This window comes from Lingula anatina, chromosome 7 (assembly GCF_051362555.1).
Source record: "Lingula anatina isolate TDL-2025a chromosome 7, LinAna3.0, whole genome shotgun sequence".
Lineage (NCBI taxonomy): Eukaryota > Metazoa > Brachiopoda > Lingulata > Lingulida > Lingulidae > Lingula > Lingula anatina.
In genome coordinates, this window is record NC_141773.1 from 1,206,071 (window position 1) to 1,217,707 (window position 11,637).

General features: G+C 38.7%; 1 protein-coding gene across 1 annotated transcript; it reads left to right on the forward strand.

Annotated features, from left to right (window-relative positions):
* Positions 1–2,899: 2,899 nt before the first annotated feature.
* On the forward strand, positions 2,900–11,459 carry LOC106165201 (uncharacterized). The gene is made up of 4 exons (XM_013543310.3): positions 2,900–3,133; positions 7,974–8,161; positions 10,355–10,459; positions 10,729–11,459. Exons 1-4 carry the CDS (start codon positions 3,058–3,060, stop codon positions 10,783–10,785), a joined length of 426 nt encoding a protein of 141 aa, XP_013398764.2. The 5' UTR covers positions 2,900–3,057; the 3' UTR covers positions 10,786–11,459.
* Positions 11,460–11,637: the final 178 nt, after the last annotated feature.

Consider the following 11,637-nt stretch of genomic DNA (forward strand, 5'->3'; position numbering starts at 1 on the left):
ACGTTTTCTATAGTTTTTATTCTTCTGTAGCACATATTGATCTAATTTATAATTTCCTAGAAGGCTCACTGTCAAAAGTGCGATAGCTCTGAATTATGTAAATATAGAGAACACGGTGTTCCATCTAACGCATCGTCTGCCAGCCATGCAGTGCTATAGCCTATACAGGGCCTATCACTGCTTCACCCCGCCCTGTTGCTAACTTCATTTTCAAAGGAAAAACAAAATCAATTAGGAATGTCTTAACTTATGATAGAACCTATGACGGAAATGGTCACGGTTAGCAAAGGTTTTTTAAAGACCAATTTCAAATTTCGTAGACCTACTTTTAAAATTGTCTACCGCTTAATTGTAGGCCTACCAGGCCCGTAGCTGGGGGGGGGGGGGGGGGGGGGGGGGGAAGAACCCCCCTTTTTGCTGGAAAAAGGTCCACTCTGGGTAAAATTTGACCTAGGTACATGGGGATTATATGGTAAAAGGTCCACTTCTTCAGAAAAAAGACCCCCCCCCCCCTTTGAAATTGCTGGCTACGGACCTAGCTGCCTACTCTAGCTCGTGACGCGAGTCAAGGGTAAAGAACTCGATATCAGTCATTCTTCATCTATCACTCTATGGTCTAAATTAAATGTTGTCTTATCGGACGTGACAATTCTTCTCACGAGCAAAATCAATTTCCATCACTAGGCCCTACCAATGAACCATTTTTTTTTCAGACCGTGAACGTCATGACTGGTATTTTCCCCCGTACTATAACCTTAGTTCCCAAGCAGGGATTTACTGTATAGGAGGCGGGCTTATGCATCTTGATTCTCAGAGGGTGATGGGGACGTCATTTGTGTCAGGGTATGTTCTAAGACCCTACAAAGGATCGAGTTTCTAATAGAGGTTGCGGAACGCAGGGTGGCTGTGTTCAAAAACGCTCACGAATCACGTTACTTTCAACAAGCTTATTTGTTTAAAAGCTTGCAATAAGCATTAGTTTAAATAGGCAAAAAATTCCGGAAATTTTCTTTATCAAAAACATGCAATAAGCATTAGACATGCAAATAGTAAAAATAATTTGAAAATCCCGGAAATTTCAACCACTTCCCCCTTTATCTCCAAGGCAAAACCTGTGGAAAATTATTGAGAAAATTAATCAATCCGGTGAACCCGCAGCACGTATTTCATAACTACTGTAATTCCTATAATTCCAATGTCTTCATTACTGGAACATGATACTGCAGCAGACACGTAAGAAATATAATATAATATAATATAATATAATATAATATTATATTATATTATATTATATTATATTATATTATATTATATTATATTATAAGACTGGAGACAACGTATGCTGCATTCCACCTCGTCCAGAAAACTCTCTGACCCTAGAGTGCACTAGTAGTCTGTTACAAAAATGTTATATCGCTCTTTCTTAAACTTTGTGTGCTATTTTAATATTCATGATATCAGAAGATAAGTCGAAAAAAGGTATGCATGATTTGATGATGCTATCAATTTCTTTTATTGCATAACCAGGATGGGTAAGCACTGTGAGATATAACTGAAAAACATCTAGGCCCTACAGTATTTCTTTCAAAAATAAACCCAGAAAATCCGTACTGAACGATTTAAATCTGAGATTGATTTAAAATGATATGTGCAAATGCTTGCAAAACAACGGCTAACGGTGTCGGGTGTTGCACTTAAGTGATCTACAAAAGATGGAATACGTGACATATTGTAGTCAGTCCCGTTGAATTAAACCGGCAATATATTATTTATATCCGTGCCGCCTACTTATCTGTATTTAAAACCCACTGAGTAAGCTTTATCTTTATTCTGTATTAGATAATCGAAGATGTAGTAGTCATCATCGACATGTACTATCACTGTAGACGGCTGTCTAACACAATATACCTTGTTGGCCTGTATTTTGGACGCTAAAAGCCCTCATCAACTTTATTATCTTCATTCTCGGGACATAAGGAACGATAACATTAAATCATGCAAATATCCTGGGCAAAATTAGATTAGTAAAACATACCGTATTGATTAATCGAAAACCGGGAATGAGTGCAATTTTGTGTAGTAGCCTATGGAATTGTTGACATAAGAGATGTTAATGGCAAGAAAAACGCGGCAGTATATTAAGGTGAAGAAGATTAATCGTGCTCTCGTTTGTTCATTGCACGCGACATATGGTTCATTTGATTACCTTTTTTCCTGGAGATCGGAATATCTGAATAAATGGAGAAAAAAATTAAATGCACAAGCGCTTGTTGGCCTGTAACCTCAAACCTACAAGCGGACGCTCTTGAAAGCGCGACACCTTAATCACACGCGCGCGTACGCATAACTTACACACCGGGTACCCCAATAGAGCTTAGTCGGCTATATACGCAGACAATGTAACGATCACACATTTCAACACACCCGCAATCCAAGCACCCACTTCGAAAATATACGTAAACGTACGCGCGGAACATGGACGGGAACAAGAATGAAGGACCTCATGGGCCGTAGAAAGGTTAAGAGGGGGTGTCCCAGGAATTTTGGAAACAGATTTTTTGTGTAACCTAAAAAATGTCCTTTTCTGCCCCCCCCCCCCCCCCCTCCCCAAGTCCGCCAGAAAACTCTTACTTTTCCATCAGCACTGAGTACGGTTAAATAATGCCTTCAACGGCTGCTCCCCCCCCCCCCAAATCATTTTTCTCAGTCTACGGCCCTGATTTTCTCTCTCTCTCTCTCTCTCTCTGCAAGCATTTCCGTGTACTCGGCATAGCTAATGCGGGGGCTCAAGATTCTCGATGAGAAATGTGATTGATCTATGTCTAAACACAGCGGCTAGAAATGAGGTGGGAAGTAAAATATCGTTTCCACGAACTCTCAGTACGGACGAACCAACTCTCTCGCTGTGCGTGTGGCTGGTCTGACTCAGCTGGCATCGTATCATCAGCAGTGTGTACGTGTTCTCGTATTTTGAGGAAAGCTCTCACTGCTCTCTCTCTCTCTCTCTCAGAGTGTTTGGAGTTTTATTGGCGCTGAAAAGGTTAAAAAAGACGGAGAATGGATTGCTATCTTGGAAAATGGGTTCTGGTACGTGAAGCCTCTGACAATATTGTTCCCCAACTACAGGCGGCAGGTGAGAGTTTCTTCTTTTTCTTTTTCTAACTTAGGCATGTTGTGATATGAAAATGATTAAGATTGCTAAAAGGCAAGTGGAAAGAAAAACATTATTTGAAAATCTTAAAAGGAGGAATATATGTCTTCACGATAACAGAGCTCCTTTAAAACTCAATTATATTTTTTCACCAAGGAATTTAACACCTTTAGCATCTTCCTACCTATTAATAACCGTCAGAAGTATATTAATGCAGACCTATTCCTTTAGCTCAGTCAATTTGGTTTCTGTGGCTCTTTGTGATCGAGTAACTTGAGAGGGGAAAATAATCCACGAACTTTGTCTTTATGGGTCTCATATTATCAGAGATCACGACAATCCACCGATAATCCTAGGCAAGAACAATGAGCCGGTGTTTGTTTCTAAGTTTCCTGGAATACTATTCATCAGTTCATATCGCCATAGACACTGTGGATAATGCGTTTTTTACTAACGTTGGATTGCAGACATCATATCTGGATATCAGAACAAAAATCTCACAGTGTTGATAAAACGGATATGCTTAGAACACCAGTGAATGTACGGTGTGTGTTCGTTGTAAGGTGGATGATATGCGAAGAATGTGTTTCCGAAATGAGTCAGATTATGTGTGATATGCCGTACGACCACGTTCAGGTTATTCCAAGCAATCCTTATTTTTTTTACACGACCCTTTGCGTTTTTTTTTTTTTTTTTTTTTTTTTTTTTTTTTTAATTTATTGTAATGGCAGTGAAGAATTTTTTTGCCATTTTAAACCGACTTTCCCGTTTAAAACAAAAATATACCCATTAAATACACGATTTATAAAACCGAAGTTAACAAGCAAACGCTCGCTAAATATATATTTTAGGAGGGGTGGAGAAAAGCATGAAAGCTGCCTTTTAAATTAAACATACCTGCTTGCTTTTAAGTAGAAAAACGAAATTGTTTAGATAGAAATAAAAGGGGTAATGTTAGAGACACGTGATTGCAAGACTATTAACGGCATGTTGATACAAAGGTAAGAAATACGTATCTGTGTATCGGATTACTGTAACATAGGACATGCAGTTAAGTTCGATAAATTCCAACCTTGCCCTATTTTTATCCATGTATTTTTCTTATACGATAAGAGTGGTACATTGTACACGCTAACAAAGAGAGGGGACTTAAAGCGCATTCAGGACAGAGGACGAACAGATCCGCGGATCAAATATGGTCGACCCACTTGAATGTCTGTTGCGTAATCCCTGAGGGAAATCTTCTCAGTGTCTAATTGGGCATTGAGCGGCAAACTTTTTAGTGGGTCGCCATGCATATCTGAATGCGCTCTTTAACCCCACGTTCCTAGGATTACAAAAGACGCTATTTCACCATTATCACCCATGAAAGAACGAAGCAGTGTGTGTGTGTGTGTGTGTGTGTGTGTGTGTGTGTGTGTGTGAAAAAATGATTACAGATGAAACAGATAAAAGACAGAAGGGGATATCCTAACTCCCCCCCCCCCTTCACTCCTGCCCTCTGCGCCCATAATGCCCCTATTTCACACAGACCACGAATCCCACGAATCGCCAGGAATTGACAAATTTCAGGATTCGTGAGGATTCGTGAGATTTGCCAATTTTCTGGTCTAATTCGACACGCTCTACGATTCAGTTGCGATAGTGTTACGATTATTCGTGGAATTCGGCTGGAATCGAACGAATATTGTCCAGAAATTCACTACGATTTTTTGGAATCGGGAGTTTGTGGCCAAAATTTTGAACTGCTCAAAATTTTTGCCACGAATTCCCGATTGATCAAGAATTGCAAGAACGGACTACGATTATATACGAATATGTTAAGAACTTCACGAACTGATTACGATTCAAACACGAATCCGGAAATTTTCAATTCCTGGCGATTCGTGGGATTCGTGGTCTGTGTGAAATAGGGGCATTAAAGTTTTTGCCACTAATTCCTGTTGGTCAAGAAGTGCAAGAACTTACTACGAATATATACATATATACGGATCTGTTAAGAACTTCACGAACTGATTACGATTCAACCACGAATCCCGAAATTTGTCAATTCATGGCCATTCGTGGGATTCGTGGTCTGTGTGAAATAAGGGCATTACAGACGCCTATAGATAAGTCACGCTAGTGCTTTCACATCTAGAACAAGATGACCTCGCCAATGTCTGCCCTTGTATCCGCAGCAGCAATTACTAACCACTATACGCTGCTGATATCTGTTCTATAAACCTGCTAACATAGATTCCATGGAGGATGTAGCACCGGCAATTTGCAACGCTGTCAAGAATTATCTGGAGTTACAAACCACACTATTCGCCTTAGTTCGTTTCATAGCTAGATTTATATTTTTCTAAACGAGATATGTGGCTTCGCCTGCATGTGCCTTTTTTATACACATTATACTATTGCTATCTTAAATAAGGGGAGACTCTGCATTTGATAATGAGTTTATTTATTATATTTTCAGTCCATTCCACTTTTCCTTTTAATCCGTTAGTATATTTGCTTTATATGTACATTGCCTTGCAAAAATTTAAGGCCCATTTAGGGACCGTCAATTCCTGGCAAAAACATGTGCGGGTGGGTTGGGGGGGGGGGGGGTATGTTATTATTGTTGGGTCCTCGTGCCGTAGGTTTATTGGAGTTGCTAATAGCCACCCGGTTTCTCCTTTAACAGGCGTGAGCGGAGCTGTTTTTTAAGTGGTACCACTAACCTTTCTATAAAAATAATAACGTAATAATGATGATAATAGCATGATTTATGGGTGGCGAAGGGGGAGTAACCCCTTGATTATCTACACGTATATGAACCTCTCTGACATGTTTGAATAAAGAGGGACGCTCAGCCCCCCTACCCCGGCCCCGCCCCCTTCCCCCTAGCCCTTTGGCCCCTACGCCTATGTCTTGTGAACATACGGGCAGGAGGTGAAGAACAAGAAGGTGTTTATTCCGCCGACTGTCAAAAGGAGATCGCATAAACTAGTTCATTATACCTGTCGGATGTCGGTTATGTATACGGTCTTCAGACGGAAGACTGAGCGGGCTCGTGGCACGGGAGAGAGGAAATATTTGAAGTTCCGAATGTGAAATGATTTACCCTAAGTTGGTTGCAAATTTGCTTCAGAGAAAAATGATGTCATCCAACATCTGTCCAATTTTCGAAATGAGGTATTTGAAAAATGATTTTATCAAGCTTTACATGCATTAACTCCATTCCTCCATTCGTACTTTTACAGCAGAGCAGATAAGGTGAAAATATACAGTGGTAAAAATAATAATCCGACTGTATCAGTTTCATAGTTCTAGAAATAAGATATGTCACTTTGTCATGACACACAGCAGAAAAAGAAGACTCACTCCAGGAAGCTATTCATTTGCTTGTCACTACCTTTTATGAGAGTTCAGCAATATCATCACCATTATACACAACTTAATGATTCTTGAATAATTCTGATAGAAACGCATTTACAAGTGTAGTGGTATCGTGTTTGCCTTTTCCGCAGACTAATTTCCTGTTTTATGTCTCATCATTGAATGGTAGTTTGTGTATGGCGTGGTCTTTAGGATGTAGTTGTAACAGTTGTACAGTTTAGTTGTTATTGATTTAATCCGACAAAGCATTATGGTTACGTCTAGGTGTTAAAGCGCCACAAAAGTTCTCCCCTTTAACTTGAATAACTTTGTGATTTAAGGGGGTGGAATTATAACTGAACAACGTTTATTGATTTTGAATGTATTTAGAATAAAAGCAATGTCTTGTTTCTTCTTTAAATCAAATAAAACGGTCGAATGTTGGGCGAATGACATCGTCAAATTCTCAGGTTCAGTAATAGACACGATGGTCATTGTTAATTCCCTTATGTCCTCTAATGGCTCTAACTTTATTATCAAGCGTATAATGTGACTTGCATACATAGACTCTCTAAACTGCAGTCTAATACTCACATTGATGAGTACAGTTATTTTACTGTTGCCGAGTGCTCTGCGGTTTGAATGAATAGAGCCACGAGATTAAGGATGTTTTCTGAGATCCAGTTCAGGAGACAGACACTTTCACATTATTGTCTGCTAGCCTTCAATTGTGCAGTTCTTCATCTATTAATGGCTTATTCATTTTTCCTTTTGCATTATGGCGTGTAACATATTCTGGGGAGTAGAGGTTTACTATTTCACAGTTTTACTCTGCAGTGTTGTCACAGTCTGATGTTCATTGGTGGTAAGGGGTTTGGACACATGATCCAAGTTCGAGGGGGGGGGGTTCGATGCGTTTTTGTTTCGAGATGAAGCTTATTAACTTTCATTTTTGTGATACACAGTTTACTCTTAACTGTAGCTCTCTATTCAGTGCCCGTTCAACTACAAATATCTTAACACTTGTTTTTGGGGAGCAGAGAACTTAAATGCAATGGAATGTTTGGCTTACTCTAGAAAGGAGTCGACAGATAGGTCGTGCAACCAAAGAATCTATTGTTTTTACACTGACAAACAGCGCTAGTTGCAGTCAGTGCTTATTGCTGTTATGACTCTTTAAAAAAATCCATGCATGAATACAATACCTCTACAAAACCATACCCATGGCTTAATTTCGCTACAACAAACTAGACACTGCAGGTTGAACACTATCTTAACAATTGCACTGTTCCCATTTTAAATGATTCTGAATTATACAAATTATCACATGTGCATGTGTGAGTCATTGACTTACGTTTTTTAAAGACACGATGATCATAACAAAACAATATCAAATTTAAAAAAAAAGATATTTCACACAAGCTTTTTTCACCATAAATCCACCCCTTAAAAATGACCCTCTCTCCACCCTCAGGTGTACCAGCTGAAAGCGTAGAACAGGTGGCTAAGATAATGCAGGACAACGACCAGATCATCTCTCTGGCTAAAGATGGCGACGGCTTCTTCTACAGCTTCGAGTGCGGCCCTCTGAAACAGGAGTACACGTTTAAGCTGGGAGAGACGTTTGAACACTTGATGCCGCATGTGAACAAAATGGCAAAGGTGAGACAAAGGACAGAGCCGCCGGTTGTGATTTTGGTTTTTATTGTCCTTATCTGGAAAAATATAATCTAGCTTTCTTACAGGTCCTTTTTTTAAATTTATGTGGTGCATGTGCACTAGTGAAGCCTAGAAGTGCAAGTGTACGAGAGATTGGAAACGTGACACTGAAGCTCTGACATTATGAATTATCGGAAAAAGAATAAACGCGGTCTGCTGTCTGTAGATGGTTTGGAGCAAGACATCTTTAAATGGTAATAGAACTCTTTTTGCCTTTTGAAAAAAAAATAAATTAGCGGTTAATAGTTCTTGTCACGCATACTCAGATGTGGCAGGATAGGAATGACAGGCCTAGGAATGGAAGTGCGGTTTTCCATCAGTTTAGGATTAGTTGGGGTATTGGGGTTAATGTATGGGACAAATGTCACCTGTTCAATGTATTATATGGGAGTGAACTACGGTTCCTAGAGGACTTCCATTCCTGCCACAACGGGTGCACCATAATGGAATGACTGCTTCAGACGAGAGGTACAGACTTTGGGGACTCTGATCTACTGCATAAAGGCCAAGGCCCCGTTCCCAAAGCCACCATCGGTCTGCATAGATCGATCCAACTCTGCAGGGACTCTCGCTGAGTGCAATCAGCGTTACTGAATAACGCGCCTACAGTTGTTTCCAACATACTCATATAAGCACAAGCAAACAAACAAACAAACAAACAAACAAATCAATGAGTAATGCATTCCCCAATTCTATAATCTTCTTTCTCAGAGTAGTTAATAAAAAAAAAAAACAAACACACTACATAAACAAACAATAAATAAATAAAGGTATCAGTAGGACAGTGTCCAATAATTTTAATATATTTTCTCGAATTTGCGAAACGTACACATTCAAAAGATTTACTATTCAATTTTATCCATTCAGTACAGAATAACACTTGTCTGTATTAAAACTCTATATAACTCTGTATAACAACTCTGTTATAGTTTCCTATTTCCAATAGAGTTGTTATAAGACAGTGTCTGGTACAAACAGACCTTTTATCTGGAACGTTTTTGATTTGCCCGTACAAACTACTCAAAGGTATATAAATAATATTTTTACGTAATCAATTACTATCTCTACGTACGCAAAAAGTGCATTTATAAATTGTCTGGAAATGTAAACGCATGAAATTCGCGGAGACCCTAATTGATTATTTCACTTAAGGCAACATTTAAGGTTAGATGTCAAACACGTGTTATAATTTTTTGGGGATGGGTTAAGGTAATGAAAGGGTAATTAAAGATTTTTGAGAACCTCCGGCAAAATCATTATTTTTTTATCTTTTTCGCGCTATTAACTACGAACTTTGTGCACACATGACGTAATTTCTGCTAGAAATCGTTTCAATTAAGTGTTTGTTCATGTAGCGTTGCATTACGTTTTTCAATTAACAGAATAAAGAATTACTATTGGCAGACTAATCAAATACTGTAGTTTTTTTCGTTTATCACCTATTATTGATCTGAGATGGATGCCCCTAACTTCCTTTCGTTTCTGTCGGGAAAAATAATTATTATCGTGAAATTAAGAGAGTGCATGTAAATTTGTCCTTGCTTTGAATCAATTTCCCATTTTTATACATTTGCATAAGTTTTATATTCATCATAGCAACTACACATCGCAATATCCAATAAGTTGATATGCCTGAAGGTGAAAACCTAGTTAACCGTCCAAAAGGAAGAGCAGACGAATGTTTTCCCTGTCCTATGCATGTGCGTATGAAGCTCTGAGCTATGGTTATAAGCAGTTTTACGAAACCTGACCCTTTAGGCAGGAACGTTACCGTTGACAAGGGATGAATCCACAGTTTTCCTTTGCCAAAAATCATAATATAAATAAATAAATAAGTATAAATAAACAAATAAATGATATGAAAATTAATAATAAGATATGTTTGAGTAAGCCCCATCCCCACCACACCCGTCCCCAGCTAGATGTTGGTCTATGTACTGTCAGTGTGAACACGTACACCTACAAAGTGTTTGAAGGCACTCTTTGTATTGTGATGCACTGTATATGCCACTCTAAAACGTTCAGCTGTTTTCTCCATCCTGAGTTTTCAAAGGTCACGGGAGGCATGATGATTATATTTATGTGAGTTCTCAGTAACTTCTGAAACTCAGTGTGTATTTCTTGCTCTCCCTGCAGATCACGTTCAGCCTGGTGAACGGTTTACTGGTTGACGACATTGAGATGGAGGGAGCAGGGAAGATGACGTATTCAAGGGTGGTGGACGGGAATGACATGACTGTGGTAAGGACGTCTTCTTTTCTTTTCTTTTTTATTTTCAGTCTTTTTTCTCTTGCTTCACTTACAACTTGCATCTCACTTCTACTTTCTGTCCTTCACAATTTTTAATTCTTGTCGTTTTTGCAGCATTTTTGTAACGTTTTTCCTCGCTCTTGATAAGCGCAGAGTAGGTCGTTTTATAATTTCACTTTTTATACATCTTCTAATTTATGATTAAATCTATTCGGTAAAAGCAAAAAATAAAATTTAAAAAATCGGTCCTTTATTTCCAGACAATGAGTGCAGGCGGCCAGGCGGAGACAGGAAAGCGAAAATACAGGAGAATGTAGTGACGCACTGGGGAGTGACTGAAGGAAGACCAGGCACGCGTTTACACTGACCAAGAGGGTTAAAGACGAAAAAGTATTAGGATTAAAAAGAAAAATTGCCAGTGCACTATAAAGTGGAGAATAAGGACATGTTAGTGTGTGCGTTGTTCGTGAAGTTTTCGTGACCCCGGGCTATATGTGAAATATATGTCTTTTCCAATGCAACTGCTTCTTTTGAGGTTTAATTTTTTTCCTAAAAGTATGTCAACAAGCAAGTAGTTTCAAGTACACGAACGTGAAGTTTGTTGCATGAGTGTATTCATTTTATACTTCAAACAAAAAAAATTGGGTCTAATTTTTTATGGTCACTGTGTATAGTGCATGAGAAGTTGTCGTTATACTAAAATAAGATTTGAAAGAATCTATTTCGGAGAGTTAAGGATGGCTAGGAAGTAACAATGACAACGATCGGACAGATAATTCCACGCAACCCGGTGAAGCAGGCAATAAGTAAGCCGACTGGAAATCAAGTCATCGCGATGATATTACGAAAAAATATATATACATGTACGTTTTATTATGTAAATGTAATTTTTTGACGGACTGTGTGGCACTTCGTTTCTTTTTTATTGCTTATTTATACTTGTAACATTAAATATTTGTGATATTTCATGAAATAAAATGTATAGAGTAGACGGGTGACTAAACGTATGTAGAGAATGACTGGCGGGGGAGATACTGGTAGTCCATAAAACATTTAGTTCGAGATATTGAATGTTTTTATCAATTTAAGACACCAATTCTGAACAGTCGAAAGACAGCGCTTCTCCTTATTAATTTTTTTCATTATCGATAACGTCCAGTCTTACAGCA